Source organism: Haemorhous mexicanus, chromosome 18 (genome assembly GCF_027477595.1).
Source record: "Haemorhous mexicanus isolate bHaeMex1 chromosome 18, bHaeMex1.pri, whole genome shotgun sequence".
NCBI lineage: Eukaryota > Metazoa > Chordata > Aves > Passeriformes > Fringillidae > Haemorhous > Haemorhous mexicanus.
The window spans coordinates 7,553,436-7,577,121 of record NC_082358.1 but is presented as its reverse complement, the minus strand read 5'-3'; the positions used below and the strand labels follow the sequence as shown (position 1 = coordinate 7,577,121).

Genomic DNA, 23,686 nt, shown 5'->3' with positions numbered 1-23,686 from the left:
ATTCCCAAAAAAAGCTTGTATTGGCTTGACTGATCCTTCCAGCCAAGGGGGACTGGACCTCTTTCTCTCTCTCTCTCCAGGACCCATCAGTGTAGCTTCTGGTCTGGATCTTTCGATACAAGTTGCCTTCTGATAAGCAATACTGACTGCAGCACTTCCAAGCCCTTCTTGCCTGGGGGTTCAGAGGCCAAGCTCAAGACCTGCATTCAAACCAACTTACTTTCTCACCACAGACTGCCATTAGGGTACCACAATGTTCCATAACACTGATACAACACTTCACCTGGATCTACGGTTAACGGAGCAGTTTTGAAATCCTCCATAGCATCTACTCTGATAGTTTTCAGTAGGCAAGGATGAGCAAATGCTCTAAAAAAAGGGACTTAACATTGCATATATAGAAAATGTTTATAGAGAAGATTCTGCTTTATAGGTAGGGCTTGACTATTAGCAATTTTGGCATCAGTTTTTTTCTGCCCTTGCAAGATTTATTAAATGAAAAATTTTAGTGGGGGGAGGGTGGGGCTGATCCTTCAAACCCTTACACATGATCCTCCACATCAGTAGGAGCCTTGTTGTATTTTAAAATATTAAAAGCAAACTAATTTTGTAGTATTGTGATTCCAGCATGATGTCTCATCGAGATAGTCCTGTAGAATTGGGAAGCATAGTAATTTAGAGAGCTGTGTTCATTTCTTGACACTTTTGCTACTGTCTGGTGTTAGATCTCTGGGCTTGAAATGTCATCTAAGGGAGTAATTTGGGGAACAGATTTGAAGGGGGGAAAAGGAGGTGCTGTTTCACTTAAATGTTTTTATGAAGTTGGTTAAACTCTGGCTCACTCACCTAATGTCTGTATGCATTGTTATGGCAGCACAAGCTTTGTATTATTGGGGAAGTAGGGAATGTGAGGCCTAAAACCTGCCAGGGAATATTCCAGTTACACAGATATGGAATTGCTTTTATATAGATGTTCTACCTTAAACATCATGCTGTATACATTGATCATGTTCATAATTTGAATTTTGTTTTATTAACAAAGAAGTAACCCGTGAATTCATTAAGATGCCAAATTTTAACACAAAGAAAACATCCAACATAAATTGCATATCATAACAATAATAATGTAACAACTAGGTGGAATTTATGTACAAGCTGAGGCTTCTACTGAGGTTGCCTGTGCTGTCTCTGCAGATAGCAACAGGTGTGACAAGCACCCAGCCTATAAAACTGGTCCAGGTACCGCAGACCACCACCTTTATTCCAACTACTCAACCCACAATTGTAAGTACAGCGTCATAACTTAAAGTCTGCAGCAATGCTGTTCCTGGCATTAAAATTGCTCAGTATCTCTGGGGGGTTGTCTCCGTCTGCTGTTGTATCAAGAGATGAATTCACTGGTATAGTCTCAAATTGCAGTGCAAAATGCTTTATTTTGCTGTGCAACATTCCACCCTTTCATTCCATTCATGATTGCAAGGATTCAGAAATCTTTAAGTCTGGCAAAGGCACTGAGGACAGGCAGAGGCCATTTCACATTATTGGTCTGTTTCATGTATATACTCGACCACAACATCAATGTAAATATATAGAATTCATTTTAAATATCTTTTAAGTATCGTTTTGTCTATGGTATCCTAAAGAGATTTAGAGATTTAATTATTTCTGAGCTATGCTTGATATTCCTGTGACATCTCAGTACCTGTGAAAAAGAGTATGCATTTGTCAGCAGTGTCTCTCCCATGCAGTCTTGCACATTAGCATAACGAAACGAGAAATCGCATTGGAATCAGCCTGGGTTTTTTCCATCAAAGGCTTAACCAAGGACATCCGAATTCCCTAGTGTCAGTCACAGTAGATGGGACAAAAGTGAGTTGGATTTTTGTATTTTATGCACCATATTAGCCTGTTGTTTCAGCTGTTTGTGCTCTGCAGTGCTCATGTCAGAGCCAGCTACTGAGCTGACGCTGCCCTGATCACAGCACGTGCTCTGCCTCTGTGCTGGGTTCAGCAGGGAAGCCCACGTGTGGGTAACTTCATTTCTGACTCAAAAGACACTGTTATAAACGATGTGATTTAACAGTGTACCTTACCCACACTGTGACTGTGAGGCCTGATGTGCTGGTGACGTTCCTCTGTCTCTCTCTTTGCCTGTGCACACCCCCAGCTGCAGGACACACCTGTGTGTGTTGGTGGATACACGCTCATGCACAAACAGTGCTTCACAGCCATCAGATTCCACACAAACACAGCTCTTGTGGGGATGGAGACTTCCCACATTCCTCACAGCATTTCAATTCCACTTGGTCTCACCTGAGACCACTGTGCACCTTTGCAGCATTGGCCCTGAGTTGCTTGGACTGAACTACCATTAACAAGGTTTTGTATGCGTTTTAAAATCCAGTAGCAGACTTCTAAGACATCAGGCTTCTTTTGTGAATAGCTGCAAGGTTGTAAGATCCTACGGTGGTTTTGTGTAATATTCAGAAAAATGGCAGTTATCCTCATCTGTTTTCTGTAACACAAAGTGTGTTGAGTTATGTAAAGCAGAATTGGAAGGTGTGAAAGGTTTCCAACTTTATTTGTGCATGTTTATAACTTTGTACACATTTGCATTAGTCTTGCACAGCTACAGACACCTCTGTATTCTAATGACTGCACGTGCAATTTAAATAATTTTAAACCTTAGTGCATGTTTAATATGTATGCAAAATGTACATATGTGTAAAACTGGCAGAGGTGGAAAACTTACCTCTCAGGGAATGATCTTAACACATTTAAGGAGTCTCGCACATTCCATATTCCGATCGCGCTGAGAACTGAAATTAATTAATTAATTAATTCCATGTGTGTAAGTGTGTATATTTAAAAGGCAACTGTGGCAACCTTAATGTCCCCAGCTCTAGTACTGACAGTGACTTACATAATGGCTTCTTTAGAATTCAGTTTGCACTTTGTGTCCAACTAGGAACAACTTCCATTGTATCTTCTGGGTACCATTTCCACTGAACCTTGTAAACACGTCTGAAATCATTACAAAATGGCAGTAATTTTGAATTTATTTAGCAAATTGGTCCCATGTTTGTTTTTTATTCTTCCTGCAGTTAAAATAATGTAAAAATATGAACCCATCTTCTTTGCATTCCAGGGAATGGAATGAGTAGGCTTCTGGAAGGCACAGACTCAGTCACAAAGGAGCTGTAATCCATCTCAGCAGGGATACTCAGAGTCTTTGTGGAATATCATTAAGACACTCATGTGGTTTCTTGAATCAGTGTGGGGAAACATTGGGCTTCGGTGAACTTGTATTTGTTCTTCCATGTCCTCTCTGGAATGTCACACTACCATTGGGGGAAGATCTGTGCATCCCTTTCAGGTTCCTCAAAATCTCACTCCCTGTTTCTTCCACAAGATGTTGTGAACTGAAATGGATGCGTTTGTCTGATCACCAGTTGTGCATCACTGGAATTGTGTTGGAACACACTTTGCAGTTTGTATGGTAGAGACATTTCTAGACTTTCTCACGTTTTTGGAGGAAGGTTAAGATACAGACTTTAGGTTCAATAAATCCTCTTACAGATCTCCAGAGTGATGTGACCTTGACCAGATTGTTTAACATTCTTGTGCCTTTGTCTCTGCATCTGTAGAATGAATTACCACCTATAGAGATGTCCTGAAACTCCATTTGTTGAGATGTATAAATCATGATCAGTATGATGGAAGTGTAAAGTTTATTCTATATTAATATTTTTACAGGGTGTGTAAGACAGTTCCCAGTAACGCTGATGTTTTTGCTATTGATTTGTGCAGAAGTTAACTTAAGTACTTTTTTTTGTTCAAATGGATGTTCTTTGTTCTCTTCTGTGTAGACTGAATGCATGGGGGAAAAGTTCCTTCTGGGGAAAAAGATTTAAGTAACGTGTAATGAGAATATACTTATAAACAAGGGTATTTTTGTACTCCAGTTTGATTTGTCAGAACTTTTTCAAGTGACAAAGGACTTTCTTAGCCCTTTTTCCTCTTCCCACGTATTAGTTTGCAGAAATACATAACTGGATGTAACTCTGAAACCCTCACCCTCCAAGCACAGGCAGTGTGTGCAGCCCCTATAGCACCTCCTGTCCCTGTAATTCTAGAGCAGTGATGAGAACACAGAAACTCTTGGCTATAGGCAAGTAATGCACTACTCCTCCCCTGGAATGAGGTAATACTGTGGTAATAAAGGTATTATTAGTTCTTGCACAAAATTGGAACTTGTTCTGGATTTCCCCTGGAAAACAAATCTCTATTTCTGTGGTCATGTTTATGTGACCTTTAACATAACAATCTGTTTCTCTTGGTTTTAATCCACAGACCATTCCTGTAGTGGTAAGTCCTTCTGCTGGGACAGTGGCAGTGAGAACTGGAGTTCAGTATGTTCAGACCACAATGCCAGTCCAAGTACGAAGAGTCTAACTGCTAACAAGAAGTTCATACAATTGTTGGAATAAAAAAATCTAATAGAAATGTGACAAATAAACACAGTTGTTTGGATTAACCTCAGAGGTTCAGACTTTAGCTTTGTGTATGTGTACAAAGCATTAATTACACTACATTAATGTAAAGCATTAGTGCTGGCTTAGAAAAGCTAAGGACAGGTAAGATCCATATGAAATATATGCTTCTTTTGTAAATAATGTACAATTTGTGGATGTCATTAGAGTACCATCTCCTTTTTATATTTGTATTGACTTTAACTTATAAAGAGTGTTGGAAGTTGGAAAAGGAAGGTTTAAAAGAGCCTTACCACAACCTAATGCTGAGAACTGGTCTTGGGAAACTGCATCAAATAATCTGATACAGAAAATCTGAACAACTGTTTGCATTTGGAGTGAAAAAAACTTCTGCACTTTGAAACTCTTCTGGAATTTTTCTGAACCACCAAGTGATGAAGGATATCTCTTTTCAGCTAACTATTAGGCAAATTATGGACCTGAAATTCATAAAAATGTAAACTGTTTTTCACAATGACCAGGCTGACAACAAATATTAATGTTGTTTACAGGTTTAAATTATTTTAAAATTTCATTCAGTCTAAGATCAGAAAATTTGCAAGGTGTAATAGCAGCTGGTTGTAGCAGGATTTCTGATTACTGATATCAAAGATCAAGGAAGGTAAAGTTTGTTGCTATGCTTCAGTTTTCTTATTTTTTAAAAATCCTCCCAAAGGACTTGGAAGAAGAACTAGGTGTGGAGAAAAACACGCATTGGGAAACATGGGCAAAGGACTTTTGATGCTGGGCCAGAGCATGTATTATTTATATGATGGAATTTCTGTTTTCTGTGAGCATGAAGCAGTGCAGTATGAGAGGAAGTACCCCTGGAGATGCTGTCTGTTACACTGAGGCTGTAGTCCCATTTTGTATGTTGTGTAAAACGAAAGCATTGAACAAAGCAAAGGTGATGTATGTATATGAGAAAATTAACTGTATGATATCATTCCAGTACATCCTGTTGTACATTTTAGTCATGTTGATTTCTCCCATTGTTTATATAAGAATGCGGTTTGTACAGTCTCCAGCTAGTACCCAGATTAGAGGGAAAAAAGTATTAGAATAAAAAAAAAAGTGAGAACAGAATATTCATTAATTGCAGTTGTGTCAAAACTAGCCTAGCTGGCCTTATTTGTGAAGCATAATTGCTTTTAGCATATGGAAGTATTTTTTCACATTTTCTTTGTAAAAAATTTGTATTAAACTTAAATATCTTTTTTGACAATTGTGTTTCTTTGTGACTAAGACAGGTGACACACACAATGTGCTTTGGGTTTCTCCAATTTTTCAAGAAACGTCACAATTTTTTTATTAAACTGTTTTAGAAAAATGTTCTGTGTTCCTGGATTTCCAGTTTTGGTTCAGTCTGGAGGAATGTTCATTTCTGCAGAGTCTCCAGATCACAGGTAATTTCAGTTATGTTGGCATCTTCTGTCTCAGAAGTGTGGGACCTTTGGATCCAAGCCTGTCCAATTTGATGTTGTGTGTCATTTGTTCAGTGGTTGGATTGGGGTTGGACAGATACATGTCAGTGTTAGGGGTATTTGGGGGTAGAAATGGGGGCTCTGAGTGCAACTGCAGCCCCTCAAGAGAGCATGAATTGGGCAAGACTTCTCTGTGTGTGTCATAAGTTAAAGAGGGAGCCAATGAAGCATTGTAAAATCTATGAATATTGTCTGAAGTTCCTGCTCCTGCAGTTACCTTGTTCTGGGCATTTGTAAAGCAACCACAGTTCATGTTCCCAGTGCTGCTCTTTATAGAAAAGCACAAAACTTGAAAGCCTGAAATGAGGTTTGATCTTCCTCATGGAACTTGGATGCTGAAATGAGGCCTTGTGTTAGAGGAAAAAGAAAGTGATGTACAAATTGTAGGAAACCCCACTGCTTACAGACACCTGTTCCAGCCTGTGGAGGTTTTTTTTTTATTAATGAGCATTGTTTTTTTCTACAGAAGAGAAGTTTTCTTCCCTCCTCTAAAATAACAGGTTTCCAAATCCTAGTAAAGTATGTAGAAAATGCAGAAATACATAAAACTACAGGTGAAGGAACTGAGCAAGAGCTGGGTATGTGTCTGTGCATGTTCCCAGGCCTTCTGGATGTTCCTAAGTACAAACCTGCTGTAGATCCCCTCTTCTGTCCATGATAAATTCCCTGGAACAATAAATCCTGATCCTTGTGCTGCAGTGAGAGATGAATGTGCCATGGTGACTGGAAGGAAGAGGTGACACCTGTGTGACAGATGTGTTCCTGACTCTTGGTATGTCCCACCCAACGCTCTGCTAAGAATGTCAGCAACAAAACCAAGAGCTTTCAAACATTTAAATATATTCTCAAAGCAAAATGTTCCAACAATCTAAGAAAAACCCCAGAATCAGTGCTCAGACAATTGACTCGATTAAGTCAGGTGTTAAATTTGGAATTTCAAGGAAGATCAATTAGCTGATGGATGGGGTCTTAAAAGCTGTAGTTGTGTTTCTCTGGGAATCTGTAATCCCTGGCACTTACTCCTCTTTCAGAAGTTTATTTACCAGAGTGCTTACCTTGTAAACATTTGTCAATTCTCCACTGACTTTGTCACAAATAGGAAGTTGGTTCACAAGTGAAGGAAACCACTCTTATAGCAGGAAACCCTTGAGAAGAAAGTTCTGCAAAGACCTGCAATGCCTGTGCTAGAAAAGTGACATTTTGCATGGAGTTGTGCTAAGGCCAGAGAGCAGCTCTTTGCAAATGCCCCCACAGTGTGTACTGAAAGGCTGGCTGTGTCACAGCTGCTGTGGGGCTGCTGTCCTTGGATTAATTTCAGGTTTTCTGCTTTTGCTTGGCAGAAAATCCCCTCTCAGATCCAGCACTGTTTTCCCTAAATGTTTTTAGAGGTTAGGAGTACCCCTCAGGTTTGTGTAGCACTCGTGTAACCCTTTGAGAGGTGAGGGCTGAAGCATTTGCTGCATCTCTGACCTCTCCTTCCAGAGAGGCTTTGATCCTTCTGACCTTACCTGGTGCCACAGCAAGGAACAATCAGCCATTTTCAAACCAAGAGATCCACCCAGGCCCAGAGAATTTAAATATTTTGACAGCAACATTACCAGGCCAGCCTTGAAACAGGGAGCACACATTCCACCTGCTACCTTTAGATCCAAGAGTGCTGGGAGAGAAGGCAGGTACTCCAGTCCCCCAAAATGTAAACATGTTTTTATTTAATGCCTTTCACTCATCACAAGGTACTTTTCCCCCTCCTCAGCCCCAAGAAGGCAGCATAAGGCACAGTCCATACCTTCTTGGTGAGGTTCAAAACCACAGCCACAGCTCTTACCAGCAGTACCATGTGTCCTTACTACTCATGTACACAATATGATTCTCCCCAGAGTTTGTTCTGGAGAAATGAACTATTAATTTAGAACAGTAAGACTTTCTCCACCCCTCCCAACCCCCAAAAGCCAGATGAAAAACAGGTACAGAGCTTAATACCAGAGTAATGAGATTAGTTCATAAATTAAAAAAATACAAAATAAAAAAAGAAACAAAACAACCAAAAAAAAAAATCAACAGTTTCACTCCTATTTTCAGAAGGTCCTGTGTGATGTGATGGATTGTGCAGAGACTCCTTGCTGTGTCCTCTTCCCCTCTGAAAACCAAGAACGCTGGCAGGGAGACCCAGATTTGTAGCATTTGCCTTGCTGATGGCAGAAAGGCCAGCAGAGCTCTGTGCTTCCAGCTCAGCCAGCAACTGCAGCATCCCAGTGACTGATCAGGAGGATCTTCCTCTGTCCAAAGGAAGGAGGACTTGAGACAATATTCTTTGGCTGCAAGTTCTTAAAGGCTTCCACTGAAAGGGTTCTTCTTCAAAAAAAAGAAAAACTGCAGTTGCTGTGGGATTTTTTTTTACTAAGAAAAAGTTGAGGAATAGCTGGAACCGATGTAAGAGTCTGAGTGAAGCCCTCCCAGTGCTGAGATGTTGGGCTCTGCTACAAATATTCAAGTTCCAAGGCGTGCCGAAGAGCTTCCAGGTCAGCGTGACAGGAGATTCTCCAGAAGGGCATGTTGTGCTAGAGGGAAACCAAAGAGTGCAGGGTTTTTCTTCTGTTTTTGTGTAATACTGAGATCAAAACAACTTTCTTAGCTTGTACCCTCAGGAACAGAGTTTTGCACCTGGCCACCGGGTTGTCACAGTGCCAGAGGCTCATCTTAGAGAGGGAGGAAGGGACAAAGTGGGAATTGTCTCTGTTGATCTGTCTCTCCTGTGCAGACAGGAAGACACATCCTCCACAATCTAGGAGTATGCTGGTGATGGAGGATGTGGGCTGGATGCTAAACTTGGCTCCTATTTCCCCCCCCACAAACTAAATAGGAATGTTTCTAGAATTGCAGTATTACTAGAAACAGTTTTAAGCAAACACCAGTAGTGGAAGCTGTTATCAAAGACTCACAGACAAATAAAATCATTCTATCTATTGGAAAAGGAAGGTATTAAAATGTATAAAAATGTAAATAAAGGGATAAAATGCCACACAATCAAAATGCTTTCTAACAATTCACTTTCCCAATTAACTGGAACAGTAGGTCATACTGCATTTTCTGTAAATGTAGGAACTGGTATCATTGCTCAGATCAATTATTCATTAATGTTACACTGTTGACTCAGGGGAAAGTGCAATAGGGCTATACAACAGCCTGTCCCCAGAAAACTTCCCTAACTCCCATTTATGGGAGACTATCTTAAATTACTCCTCTGCCTCCCTGTTTTTGAATTTGTATTTGCTGTGATAAATCTGAAGCCCTGAACACACATGTCCAAATTTTAACCAGCCTGTTCCACTTGAAATCTGAGCATCTGGACAAAATCTGGAAGGTCAGCTACCTGTGACCTACTCTATCTTCTTTATAATATCTGGATCATTCTCCTAAAAATTGTGAATATGCTGTAGGAACACAAGACTGGCATCTGAAAGAGGACAAAGTGTCAACTTTTTAATGGCTGTGAAACAAGTGCAGTTGATTTCATTGAGGACCTGAAATGTTACCTGTCAGCAAAATGCCCTGAAAGATCCCTGAACAGCAGAGTGCCTTAGCATAAAGCTCTGATCCCCGTGGCTGCTTGCACAGAGAGAACCTCCAAATAATTACAATATGTTCTCAGATGTTCAATACAACTTTTTCTTTTTTTATGTGTTCTGGTGGGCCTGGAGATTGTGCTGGATTTGTTTCTTCTCCAAAACTGTTAAAGCAGTAAAATCAAAGACAAAGCTCCTTTCTGCACTGGTATTTGTAACATCTGGGACTCTGATTTTCTCTGCCTTCTCCCAAAATGTCAGTCTCTGCACTGTCAGTGGTACCTATGTAGTAATAAATGTACAGAAAGCCTGAACTGACAGCACTTAGTCCCTTCCAGCATGGGCAGAACACTGCTAAGAGTCTTTTATCCCTGCAGGAATTCTCCTGTAACCACACTGCTCCTGCATGAACAGCTTCAACAAAGCTTCAGAGAACATGCACTTCCCAGACAGATCCTGCTGAAGGGAGATGTTACTTTTCCAACTGTACCTACCTGCAGTGGTTCCAGATGTTTATGTTACAGAGAGTCTACTTACCCTCCTGTAACCCTTAAAGACAACTAAAGCTGCTCTCTGGTATGTTGCCTGTTGCCTACCAGTAAACAGATGTTTTCTTTGAGCTGTTTATCAGTGTGTGTAGAGACAGCAAGCAAACCAAGACAGCTGAAGAGACTGAAATCCACTGCTCTGCAATTTCACTTGAAGGGGAAAAGTTATTTCCGTCCCCCTCTCCCAGTTTCTATTAAAACTCTTCCATCAAATTGTTTTTCTTTCTTAAACCAGAAGAAAACTTGGCCTCCCAGCCACTCCTGTTGTTCAGCAGTTACAGATTTATCACTCATCAGACAGGTGAAGAAAAATGACCCACAGAACTGGAGATGTTATCAGTGCTGTCAGCAGAGCAGCAAAAGGCTCTCTGCCTGTCCCCTCCCTTTTTTGTTTTTTCTGTATAAAGCTCAGGTGTGTAGAAGGTTTGATTAACGATTGTCATCAATCAAAGGAGGCAACAGCCCAGCAAGGAATGTGCTCTGCTAATGGCTGAGCTGCTTGGGCCAGGAGACAGGAGGCCCTTGAAATCCCAGCAGAGGAGACTGCTGAAGCTCCCCACCTCCCCAGGCAGGCTGGGAGCCCCTGCAGCCTTTGATGCTCTTCTGTTCACTGACCCACTGCCTTTGAAGTGTGGCACCGAGCTGCCACAAGCAGCAGACCATTGTCACTTCAGGCCCAGTGTGCATTTGGGCTCTTCCTGACAGCTCCTTAACCCTTCCTGAGCCACACAACCATCTGCAGCTTTAGGTGGTTTTCTAAGGTGGGCGCAGACATTATTGCTTCCACTGGCCAGGAAAAATACATTATAAAAAACTGAGTTTCTGCTGCTTGGAATATAACCTGAGATACAGTTCTGGGGATAGAACATGTGCCCCACACCTTATTTTCTGGGATTCCTTTGTTACTGGGCCTGTGCAACCAGAGAGCTCAGATTTGCTTGGAAAGTCTTTGCAGTGAGAATGAGATCCCAGTCCCACAGCACAAGGTTCAGCTGTACAGCTGAGCTCCTGTGATAGAATATTTTCAACACCACCTGAGCTACAGCATTTGTGTATCTGTTAAAAATTAAAGTTTGCTGAAGAGGGAGCTCATTCAGCCAGTCCCTGCATCTCAACTCATGTGCAATGCTCCTGGAGCAAAGGCAGCTCCATCCCATTTCTCCAGTCACCTCAGGAGCACAGGACCCAGGATACACAAAGACATCTTGCAAATAGTGTCTGCCATTAACAAATTGTATTCCTGGCTCTGTATAGCCAAATAAATGGAAATTCCAGGCATATTTCTGTTGTAAAATTTAGGAAATAAAAACTTTGGCTGTTCCAGTTCTCATTATTCATGATCACACTGCTTTTTCAGTCCCTGTTCTTTTCATTCAGTACAATTTTCTAATTTAATTTTGTTTGTGAAATTCATCACATTGATCCAGAAGCTGTTGATGAAGGCAGCAGCTCTGCACAAGCCCTTTGGAATTTGCTACAATGAAGTTACACTCATGATCTCAATGAGTCATAAATACAAACACATGTATGGTATAGGCATAGTCCAGTAAGTGATTCAAAACTAATTCCAGCAAGTCAGAATTTACCAATCAGCATGTGTTGATCAGAAATCACTCTGCCTGCTCATCTGAGGTCACACATTGGAATTTCCCTTTTCATGTCTTTACAGCCATCTTTATAAAGCAAGAATGATTCCTGGAACATGTGACACAGCAATTACCTGAAATATTGTACCAGCTGCCAAAGTGGGGGGGATTTAGAGTATGGAATTTCTGACAAGGTGATTGTTGAGTATTTTACATATTAAGAAATGGTAAGCTTCAAATGGAGGGAGCTTCATTATATTCTTAAATAAAGAAAGGGTCACTGCAGTCAAAACTTGGAAGAATCCAGCATGGCATCCACAAACTGTACCTTTTTTGCTCCCTGTTCCTCTTCAACACCATCTCCTATTACAATGTACACGGCTTTCCTTCCAAACCTCTGCATTATCCTTTCAAAGCAGCTCTCTTTCCCTGGGCAACACAAGAGAAATTACATTTTTTTATCTGGACACACACCACAGGCAGAGCTAACATTCAGGCACAGTTATCCCCTAACTGAACTGGATGCAACATTCTTTGTTTTCTTCTCAAACTGGATCTTCTTCTGAGGCAGATCCTCTCCATCTCATGACAGTTACTAGCACTTGTTGGTCAGCCAAGGACTTGCAAGTGCTGCCAGTTTTCTGTGAGCTTTGTGACTGTGGTGCCCTGCTTAGGCCACCAGCTGGCAGACTGATGTGACACTCGTGGCATTCAGTTTCCAGAGCCCTCTTCTGTTCATTCTGGTTGTAATAAAAACATGAAAATGCAATCCTCAGAGGTTCAAACACACCAGAAAGAACAGAACACAAAGAAGCCCCAAGCCAACCCTACCAGCACTTATTACTCACAAAGCTCACTCAGCACACTTGACCCCTTTGCAGGAGCAAAAGGAGCCAAAAAGTGTTTCTGTAACAGGTCCAACCAGACCTTCCCTCCAGCTGGGTGCAGCTGGACATCCCACAAGCAGTCAGTGCTCCATAGGCTGGGTACATTTCTGTAGATCTGGCTCACTTCCCCTTGGAGACACTTGAGAAGTGTTTTTTAGACTTTTTTTCCCCCTGCAGTCTGTACTGGGTTAAGTGTGGGAGTCAGGATGTGAATTAGACATCTCTTAAGTAGGGAGCTAACAATAAAGCTCACTCATTGCATGACTTAGGGACAAAACTTCAGCCTGCCTTAGGTGAGGCCTCAGACAGTTTGTTCTTACCTGTTTTTGTTGCACTGTAAATGTTTTCAATGGGGAAGACAGTGCCCAGCCCATAGAGAAGCACTTTAGCCAGAGCTGGTATAAGCTGAGTTGTGGTGACCAACACATTCACACAGTTGGGCCTAGGAAACAGAAGTTATTAGAAATCTGGGTTTATTTCTTTCACCCTGGACTGAAAGGTGGTAGGAAGCAAACCCTTCCTGCCACTGGAAGTTCCTGAGCCAAGGGGGGATTCTGCAGCCAGAGGGAGATAATGTGAGTACCAGAAATGTCTTTGATCAGCTCAGTAGAATGAAAAAAACATCCACCAAACCAGCAGCAGTGGTGCAGCCTCACTGCAAGCTTGCCAGGATCTCTCTGGTGGGAATTTAAACACAATGCAGTAATGTCCATGCTGGGCTCTGTTCAGGGACAGAAGGGCTCTTCCTTCCCTCTCCTCTTTTGTAAACCTGAAAATGGAGCCATGGCTGAGGGAGCCAAGGAAAGGCAGGGACAAGGACTGCTCTGCTTTTGCTCAGTTCACCACCCCAAGCTCACCCCAACCCTTGATAACTCAGCCTGGCAAACACGTGCAGACTGGCCTCGCACAGGCTGGGCCAGCAAAGCCCTGTAAATGTGTCTCCATTTGTTCAGAGGGGGAAACAAGGGAAGCAAAGGAGCTCCTGGATCAAACCCACAGGCAATTCCTGGAGCTGCTCTTACCGGGAATGTATCAGATTCAGAGCCTTCAGAGCATGGGTGAGCCAGAGATCAGTCAGTGCCTCCAGCTCTGCTCTCAGCTGCAGCCAGGTCTCCCTCTTAGGAGCTCCTATTAAACCTGCAAGCAGGGAAAACACAGAAAAGGAACTGCATGGGAATGCCAAAGGGCACCTGCCTGTGCTCTGAACTCTCCCACTGCCCCTCTCTTGGCCCTGGTGCCTCTGCCTCCCTTTGTCACTGCCATGTCACTCGAGCTCTGAGGCTCAGCTGCTGCAGCTCAGCTTCCTTCCCCTCTGCTGGAATGGTTCAGTCAAGCACACACAGCAGGACCCCCCTGGAACACCTTTCTTGGAGTGAGCATAAAGCTTGCATGGGCAGTGAGCAAGAAGATGGAAGAGCTGTGTAAAGTGGGCAGTGACCTGGGCAGAGACACACCTGAGGCCAGGATGGTTTTGTTTCTCCTGAAAAGCCATGCCCCATTTCCAGTGCATGCAGGGTAGACTTGTCCTCCAACCAATAAATAAGTTGTGGTGATGCTTTGAGTTTTGCTTCTTTCTAGTCAGAGGGAAACCTGCACTGATGTACTGAGAAGGAAGCTGAGAGTCTCTTAGAAGACCTGTTTTCCAAGGGGAGATGAGGGAAGCCAGGGAATCCTGATTTCTGGTGGTATTGTTTCAGGGGAGTTAAAAAGAAGTAGCTATAAGAAAAGAAAGCCTCCAGGCAGCAATCAGACATGCAGTGTATAAAAAAGGGACATATTTAATTTTGAACTGTTTGCTTGCCTGCTAAATGTTTTGGAAAATTGGAGAAGGTTGCTTTCCTGCCAAATAAATAACAAAACAAATCCCCACACCAGACCTGAGTCCTTCTCAAGGCACTAACCAGGTGTTTCAGTGTGACTCCCACAAGCCCAGTACAGAACCACATTCAGGGTGACTGCGGAGGCGCTTGCTCAGCTCACCGTGAAGCACTCACACCATGAGGCTCCCACACCTCCTCCAGAGATGGCCCTGGAGGCTCTGCAGGTTCTGGGAGGATGAAAGGCCTGCTGGTGGCCTGGGCACTGGCACTTACCCCCCACGTTGTTTTTGTAGGTGTTGTACATCTCTTTGACCCGGCGGTAGCGGAACGCCAGCTTCCTCATCCAGTCCACGCCGCCGTGAACGCCCGAGCCCAGGCACAGGTTGGCACTGGCAGTGGAGCTGTGGAAGCCATCTGCAGAGAAGTTGTACGTGCTGGGAGAGGCAGGAGGCAAGGGGAGAGGTCAGTGCAATTACAGCCTGCACAGCGCCAGCAGGGAGGGGAAAGGGCTGGAAAGAAATGTGGAGACAAGTGGCAGCAGAGGCACACGCAGGACACGCTGTACAGAACTGAAGTTCATCTTCAGCACAATTACCAGCACAGATCTAAAAAAATGTTCTGTTCCTGCATCAATTTCTCACAATCATCATCCATAAAACCACTAATTGCAAAGCTCAATGTGAGTTCTGCACATTTCATTCTTTTCCTTTTGTTGCTCTGCAAGCAGCACTTTGGGAAAAGCAGATGGAATTGTACAGAAGCAGTTTCTATGAACATGATGACCCAGCTTACACAGGTAAAGGTAATGTTTAGTGCAGTTTGGATACAAGTTTCAACAAGGATCTAGCATGGCAAAGTCCAGCTCCTCATTGCTAAGCCCATTCACTGCAGACTGGACAGGGGAAAACCTTTCAGTCTGGGTTTGAAGCATTTTGGTGCCAGCTGTGACAACTGTCTGGTTAAATTATACATGAACCTGGTGTGGTCTGACTGGAGCACAACCTAATTTAGATATATTTCCCAGAATGGTTCAAAGCTCAGCACAGTCAGGGCCTGACAGAAGGCACAGGCACAACAGTGTGAGAGAGGGGACTCTGTACTTGTGTGTGCTCAATAAATGCAGACAGCATGGAGCCAGGAGAGGAGCCAGTGCAGGTCTGAGAATCACTGGCCAGCCTCCTGCTACTTCCAAATGGCTGGGGACTGCCTGTCCTGCAGCTTCCAGCTTGGGAGACCCCATACCTTAGATCCTGACCATTGTCATCTGATGATACATCATCTATGTGGATCTGGTCACAGTCCTAGGAGGCAGATGAAAAAAAACCAAAACAATAGTGAGTAAATGTTGTGGGGGAAAAAAATTGAAATAATGTAATGCAAAATTACTTCAAGTGTAATATCAAGGAGATAAAATCTTACAATTTGCTAGTATTGTAGTCTAGCCAGTTAAATGTTAGCAACAAGTATCACACAGCACTTGCACAAAATATGAACAGACAGAGAGTGTGTGAGATTGCTGTTATCTAAGGGCACAGCAGCTCTTGAATAACACAGTGAGTGGAACTCCTTATGCAGACAGAGATGGAGATGCTTGTGTTTTAGCCAGGAAAGCTGAGTTTTTTGTACTCTGTGTGCATGATAAGGCAGAGACTTGGCAGCCTTTGCCCCTGTGAGAATACTGCTCTGGACAGGAGGTGTGTGCCCACATAATTACAGGGGAGAAGATCTGTCCCAGGGAGATCTCCAGAGAGCCTGTCCTGCCCATCCTGCTGGAGTTTTCCCAGTTTGCTCTGAGGGGCTGAGCTTCCTTTGATGTGCAGGGAAGCTGGGCTGAAGCACTGAAGGCAACCACACTCTTTCACTGCCCCAGCCCCAGAGTGAGCTGAGCAATAATGTGTGTCAGTAATGAGGAAATCTGTGCACAGGAAATTTAACCAGAATATACACTTGGAGCTCAGCCTGCATGAAGTATGTGCTCGAGATCTTATCTTCCAAAATCCTTCATTGTTCGAATGGGGGAGGCCCTGCCTCAAAAATGTCAGAAATGTTATTCCTTTGGTTTCTTTCCCAGTCTCAGCATTAAGATTAGAAAGAGAAAAATTGGGAAGTTTCCCCCTGCATCTTAACTCTCCTTTCTCCATCAGCCTTACAGGTGAGAGCAGAACAGAAAGCCTGCAAGCTGATGAACACTATCTGTTATTTTGGTTGATTTTTCAGAGGAGTTTAAAAGCTGTGACAGCTGGTACCACAGGACTGTGGAGTCAAAACAACTGCAGCTAACCAAGGTGCAGTAATTCTTACCACTTCAGTATTCTGTAAACCACAGGATTTGTTTTACCTTCCCTACACAATGATGAGTTTGATGAATTACTTTAAACTAGCCCCTTTTAAAAACTGAAAAAAGAAATCCCCAAACAAGTAACCAAACTCTGTCAACGGCAGAACATGACAGATAGTTCTTATCCATATTAATGAGATTTTTCTGCAGCATTTTAGATAATTCTCAAAATGACACACAACTGCATCTAGTTCTCATCTCATCAGCCCTCTTATCAACCCATCCCTGGAGTACATATTGCTGTATACAACTGCAACAGCAGGTCCCTGCTGGCACCCCTCTCCCCCAGCCCCAGGGGCTGCTGTGAACCACGCTGGGCTCAGCCCTCTCCACTTCAGCTGTACGACTGCATGAGGTCAGGGGAAAGGCATTTGTGCAGGGATCTGTTTTCCTCGTTTGTGAATGGATTGTTCTGTACACTGAAGTGTGACAACAGTAGCTATCACATTTCTGAGTTAATAAAACACCCTGACACTGCCTGAGACGCTACCTCATCGCTGCTCCAGTTACCCAGCCACAGCCTGCACCTTCCACCCCTGCCCACAGGCTGCTCCTTCATCCCTGCAGGCCTTCCCTGACATCCCCTGAGAGGGGAGCCACACACAGCCAGAAACCTCAGCTGCTGCAGGGAGGAGGCTGCTGGAATGGGGACCTGGCCCAGGTTTCACATCTGCTGGTTCTTCACTGGGATCTCTGGGTGGATGGTGTGTGGCACACCCAGCCTGTACCTCAGCTGTGTGTGAGCCCTCCCTGCTGGTTCTTCACTGGGGTCTCTGGGTGGATGGTGTGTGGCACACCCAGCCTGTACCTCAGGTGTGTGAGCCCTCAGCCAGCCCTTGCAGCTCTGGGCACTGAGCTGGTTTTACTCCTGGGGTGTCTCTGGGTGCTGCACAAGCTGCCCCCAGGTGGGACCAGCCATGTTTAGAGGAGCCTGAGCTGTTTTAAATGGCACTGCTGGCTTGGAGCAAGCCTCTGCTGCCTCCTTGTGAAATACAGGGCTCCTGAGAGCTGCTTCTGTTATCCCTCACATCCCCCTGAATACTCCCGAGGAATGTCTCGTGCAGGTATAAAAACAACTTCCAAAGGCACACACAGTCTGTCTGGGGATCAGGACTGTGCTGGAGAGCTTTAAACATCTCATGGATTCACTGATCAGTGGAGCCTGCATCCCTCATTAGGAGGGGTTAACACTTCCCAGAACACAAAACCTCCAGGGATGGCTCCCAAAGGAGCAGCTTGTAAACACACTAATCCCCTTGTTTGTTAGTTCCTCATCCCCCTGTCAGTCCTCCTGTCCTTAATACCTGCTTTCCAGACAGCCAGACAATAATATCTCCAGAGGGGCTGGAAGGTGCTGTTCTTTAGCCAGCATTGTACTGTGAACAAAAGGCATCTGGGAAAAAAAGCACAACCCTGGAAAGGCCAGAGTTTGTATTTTAACTTCTCTGTGATTTTTAACCCTGGGTGAGTTCTTTTCTCCCCGATTTCCCTAAAAAGGGGAGCAGAGGGGGAGAATATCTGCTGCCAGGTGAATATTTGCTGATATACTCTGCAGCACGATCAGGGCCCTTTGTGCAAACACCTTGCATGGCTCACACTTGCACACTGCAGGGATTCCATCTGCCTGTAGGACTTAACTTGCTGACAGGGAATCCCTTTCTGTAAAAGACTGAAAGTTTTCAGCAGGATTTTAAGACTTCTGCAGTCACCCCCTGCCCTGGGGACCAGAGATCAGCCTCCTCCCACACAACACCCCGAGTTTTGGGGTGAATCAGCTGGATCCTGGCCTGCCTGCTGCACTGCAGCACTGAGAGAGGATGGGCTGAGGCAGGATGGACCTGAATAGCTCCATCTGAATGGAACTGCACAGCCAAAATGCATCCAGCTAATGCACCCAGGAAATAATTACCTGAATCCCTTCTGGGTAGATCCTAAGAAAAGATAAAGCCCTGGCTAACCAGAGTTTCAGAATCTTCCTTTTTTTTTTTTTTGTTTTGGGCAGCAAAGAGGTTGCATTCCAGTTCAGGCCCCTCCCTCAGATTCTGAAGTCAGTTTTTTGCCAGGTGACATCACACCCTCACCAGACTAAGGAGGATCACACAAATTCTACCAAGGGCTGGGCAAACCTTGCTGTATCTATGGACAAATGTTTTGTCCTCACCAGGCACTTCCTGGGAATGCTTCAGAAGGGCTTTGGCAGCACCTTCTCCTCTGCACAGCACTGCAAACTGCAGCCAGCAGAACAAACCACTCCCCTGTGCTAAAGCAAGGGAATTGGTTTCCTTGTCCACCCTGCCTCTCTGGAAAGGATGGGTGACATTTTCTCCTCTCTTTCCCCTTGTTCCACTGCCAGTTCTGAGGCCAGCCATGCTCTGGCTATTCCAGTCTGCTGGACCCCCCAGAAAAGGGGAACTTGGATTTGTGCCAGAGAAACATTTTCAGTGTTTAAGAGAACTCCTGCTGGGGTTTCAGGTGGGAAACTCTCCCTGCTCTCTCAGCTGCAGCACCCCCACCCTGCCCCAGCACAAGAGATGGCCAGAAATGGTTTCTGCCCGGAGCAGTTTCAGCTCCTTTGGTGTGGTTCAGGCCAGCCCTGCACCACATGATGGTGCTCATGTACCTGGGAATGCCTGGGGGTCCACGGCTGAATCTATTCCTGGGCTGGTTCCTACAAATCCCTTTTTTTGTTTTAAGGATGTCATTCACTGCGGTTTTTTAAGCCCGGTACTCAGTGATGTATGATCCTTAAACACCACTCTGTGAATACACAAAGGTGGCTTTGATTTATCATCCTAAATGAAGGAGTAGGGTGGGTAACTCTGGATGGCTCTGTTACTGCAAATTCCTCCAAACTGACATGGCTTTTTTGGAAAGTAAAATTCTGTAAGGCACGTTTACTTTTCTTTAATTCTGCATCATCCATCAATTTTTCATTGAAAAAGCTCAGCTGAAACCAAACCACCAGTGCCCAGAGCTGTTACTGACTGACAAGTGTGCACCATTTGATGAAGGCCAGACAATTTGCTGTTTCATTTAAAATTTTAGGGCAGTAAGTGAAAAAGGAGAAAACTTATTTTAAAACAGGTAATTCTTGCAAAAATCTAGAAAGGCAGAGGGGGTCTGGAGGGTCACTGTGCAGAACATGGAGCTTTGCTGCATCACGTATTGAGATCTGATGGGTGAAAGCTGATGGTTCTGTACCAAATATTACCACTACTTAAATAGTGCCCTGGCTCCCAAAGAGGAGCTCTGGTTTTTGTTTTCCCTTAAGAGAAAGATTTTACTTTGTACTTTCCATGCCCTCATCACAAACTCCCCCTATGAAAAAAGTTGAAAGAGGAAAAATCTGTCAGTTCAGGTGCTTGTCTTTGAAAGGAAAGACCAACTCTCAGCAAGTGACACCTCAAGCCTGCGAGAGCCAGGTGGCAGGAAAGGCTGTGCCTCCCCTGACAGAGGGGACCACACTGCAATCCAGCACTGAAGGAACCAGAAATTCCCACTGAACTCCTCAGGCACAGAAAAAGTTCTCTCCTTTCATCTACCACAGAAACAAATCCTTCCTTTTCAAGTGAAGGGGAAAAGAAATAATAAAAGACCAACAGAAGCCTGCCCAGGGATGCCAGGTTTTTCTTCTCCAAATGCCTCCAAGCAGTGTTTTGATTCCAAGGTGGCCAGGGCTCAAACCCCACCTTATCACCCTGCACCTGAGCCATTCAGGCTGAGTGCTCTGGCTGCAAATTCCAGCTCATTCCCAGCCCTGCTGCACAGCTGCTCCCCAGCATTCTGCCAGCACCCCTTTGCCTGCATTCCACCACACACCCCAAAGGATTTTGGCTTTGTGTGAGAGATAGTCAGGTCTGACCACGTCACCAGCAGGAAAAATTCCTCCTCTGGTTCTGTCACATTGAAACTCCCATAGTTTCATCCTGCAGTAATCCTGGGCCTGAGCAGAACCTCCTGCTCTGTCTGTCTGTGCAAAACCTTCCTCAAAACAGAGCAACATTTTCAAAACCTCTGCTTTGGCTCAGAGCTAATTGCTGTCTGCCCCCATAGCATCTATGCCAACTTAGCTGAATAAAATTATTAAACAGCAAATTTCAGGAGAAGCAGCAGCAATGTCCTCATTATCACATTTAGTAAATCTGCAAAAAGCCACCATTATTAACTGAGTATTTAGAAAAAGAGAAATCCTGAACAGAATGGAGGTGTCAAAGGGATGTTTCCAATAAGCCAACTAAGGTCCACTTCTCTGGGGTCAGAAATAGAAAGTTTCTTGTCCAAACCCCCCCAAGTTTCTAGACCACATGCAAATGACTACAGAGAAAGATGCTAAATAAAATAAGCAGCCACATACCTCCAGGTCATTGAAGAACAGATGTGTGTCTGCAAGGTTGAAGATCATCTCTTCCATCATGAGACCTATCCTCACAGACGTTGTGGTGTCCTGTCAGGGGAAAATCAGGGGTTTCCATTCACTCTGATTTTCTTTTTTGGGGATAGGTGTGGGGGCTGGGAGATCTTAGACCAAACTCAGGATCTGCACATTCCTATTTCTTAAGATACATTTATTAAAGTAATTTTACCTCCCAAGTGTATTTTAACATTAACACGATTTTCCCATCCTTTCTTTTGCTCTCCTACATAAACAAATTCTCTTCTCTGAAGGATGTCTGTGACTCACCCTGACCACTAACAGCCCACACACTTCAGATGATACAAAGCTCCTTTAAACACCTGAAACTCTGCAAGAATTGCTCCAGTAGGTTAGACAAAAAATTGATTTCCAGCAGCATCATCAGTGACTGGTGTGGGGGTAGTTACCCAGCAAGACCATGCAGAGGGTGATTCTTTCCTGACTTGTCCTTCAGACCAACAATTCCATTCCCACTGAAGCTGCCTACTTATTTACCAGCACCAGCAGAGTTAAAACAGCCCCATCCCCCATGTAAGCCCAATTATTACACAGTAAAATCCTTGTCCAATACAACTATTGCTGCTCAGGACAGCAGCCTTGCAGAGCTCCAATTGCAGCTCCAATGGCAGCTACACCAAATAACAACAGTGCTTAAAAACCAACTAAACAAACCCATAAAATTTACAAGGAAAAAAAAACGAAATAAAAAGAAAAAACAAAAGAAAAGACAAGACACAGCACAAATGCAGGACAGGTTCATCTGTCACTGCAGCTGCTGCTGGGAATGGCAATGCTCCCAGGGCCCCTGACTGTGCCCATTGCTCCCTGGCATTCTCCTGTCCCAGCAGCTCCCAGCCCAAACACCTGTGGGTCTGATTCAGCCCCTCCCAGGAGGGTCCCACACCTCCTCCTGGAAGGGAAGGACGTGGTGCAGAAGCTCTGGCTGCCCGTGGCATTTTTAAACCACTGAATGTGAAGATGCACGTGCTGGCAGCTCTCAAACATCTCCTGCCCCTTTGTAGGGACATGTGAACTTTCTCACACCCAGATCCTGCTCCTGCCAACAGCAGTGACAAAACCTTTAAGTGAATTCCCCTGGAGAAGGATGATGCTACCTGCAGCTCTGCTTAAGTGAGTTTGGTTAATTCATCCTAGAAAAGTAATGTATTTCCCAGCTGAGACAGCACTGAGCCTGTGAAAAGGCTGTCACTTCACTGCCCCACCAAGCCAGCAAACCAACCACCCCTCCTGCCCCCAAACAACTAGCCTTGCTCCTAAATCCACAGCCAGAGCACAGAAACACATTGACCCAACAAAGTTACCAGCAGTGCATTTTCTCATTCATTAAACAGCCCAAAAACAGAAGCAAAAATAATCTGTATTTAATTTGATAAACAGTCACAGCACAAAAGCATTGTGGTGCTCAAACTGAACAACAGACAACTTGGAAAAAGCCCACATTCCCACAAGAGAACTTTCTGTTGTTAATTCACCTTCAGTAGGTCAGGGATCTCATCTCGATGTAGAAATGTGCCCTGCTTTAGCATGGTGTGTGCTTCAGCAGAGGAAACCCACCCAGTCAAACAGAGCCTCTGCTCCAATTTTCTGCAGATTTCTGTGGGTCCTGTTCTTGCAGTAATGACCTGAGTGAGGGCTCTAACAGGGAGGGTGAGCACATTTCAGCCAACCTTTGGGGCAGACACTGCTGACACGATGGTGTACTACACCCAGCTAATTACTGCACATTCCTAGTGAAGTTCTCTTTAATTAGAGCAGGATGGCTCTGGTTCCAGCCATGCCTGACTCACAAGCCCCGTGCCCAGTACAGAGAAGCTCTGTCACTCACTTTAAACATTCTTGCTGCTGTCCCACAGACAAGGGCACAAAGCAAAAACTCCAACAGACTTGCCTTGAACGTGTCTCTCATTTCCAGCCCCAAACCTGCTCCCCTGATGAGGCACAGGGACACAGACCTAATCAGGGCATTTCACTGTGGCCCCACAGGAACAGCACTGAATCAAATTTTACTGCCCAGGTGTAGTTACACGGGGGAGCTGTTTTGAAGAAAATATGCTGCTAGGAAGAAATTATTTTGTAAAATGGTTTTTAATGAAGCAATTTATTTTTATACATTTCAAGGATCATTAGCCTTTAAAACTCTTTCAGGAAATCTCATTGGTTGCTATCTGTCATTTATCCTCTAAGTTTCATTTTAGCTTTATTGGTATTAATCACTAATGGGGAGTAGGAAACATTTCCACAGTGTATGAAGTTACCTTCTCTTTAACTAAACAATATGGAAACCAAACTGTAGATGAAGGGAGGGGTGGGGAAAAAAAAGAATCTTTCTCTTGAGATACAGAATATGATGGAATGAAAACAAAACAGAAAAATGCACTTTACCACCCAGAGGGGAAGTCATTTGGGGAAATGATTTGGCACCACTGCTTCCACAGTGTGGACATTTCCCCCACAGCAAGGCACAATTCCAAGTCCTAAAGAGGCTGATAAAGT

General features: G+C 44.1%; 2 protein-coding genes across 21 annotated transcripts in view; one reads left to right on the top strand and one right to left on the bottom strand.

Moving 5' to 3' along the window:
* Window positions 1-5,862, top strand: part of ZMYND8 (zinc finger MYND-type containing 8) — a 49,274-nt gene extending 43,412 nt beyond the window's left edge. For 4 of the 6 annotated variants that reach the window (XM_059862827.1, XM_059862824.1, XM_059862826.1 and 1 more), the window contains exon 21: window positions 81-5,862. In XM_059862827.1, the coding sequence (XP_059718810.1) occupies window positions 81-95 (15 nt within the window). In that variant the 3' untranslated portion in view covers window positions 96-5,862. The remainder of the gene's footprint in view (window positions 1-80) is intronic. The other 2 variants (XR_009488762.1, XR_009488761.1) reach the window with 2 other exon arrangements.
* A 1,843-nt stretch (window positions 5,863-7,705) lies between these two features.
* Window positions 7,706-23,686, bottom strand: part of EYA2 (EYA transcriptional coactivator and phosphatase 2) — a 90,293-nt gene continuing 74,312 nt past the window's right edge. For all 15 annotated transcript variants that reach the window (XM_059862836.1, XM_059862837.1, XM_059862844.1 and 12 more), the window contains 7 exons: window positions 21,113-21,202; window positions 15,663-15,721; window positions 14,694-14,854; window positions 13,623-13,737; window positions 12,921-13,042; window positions 12,042-12,142; window positions 7,706-8,574 (listed from right to left, as the gene is read on the bottom strand). In XM_059862836.1, the coding sequence (XP_059718819.1) occupies window positions 8,494-8,574; window positions 12,042-12,142; window positions 12,921-13,042; window positions 13,623-13,737; window positions 14,694-14,854; window positions 15,663-15,721; window positions 21,113-21,202 (729 nt within the window). In that variant the 3' untranslated portion in view covers window positions 7,706-8,493. The remainder of the gene's footprint in view (window positions 8,575-12,041; window positions 12,143-12,920; window positions 13,043-13,622; window positions 13,738-14,693; window positions 14,855-15,662; window positions 15,722-21,112; window positions 21,203-23,686) is intronic.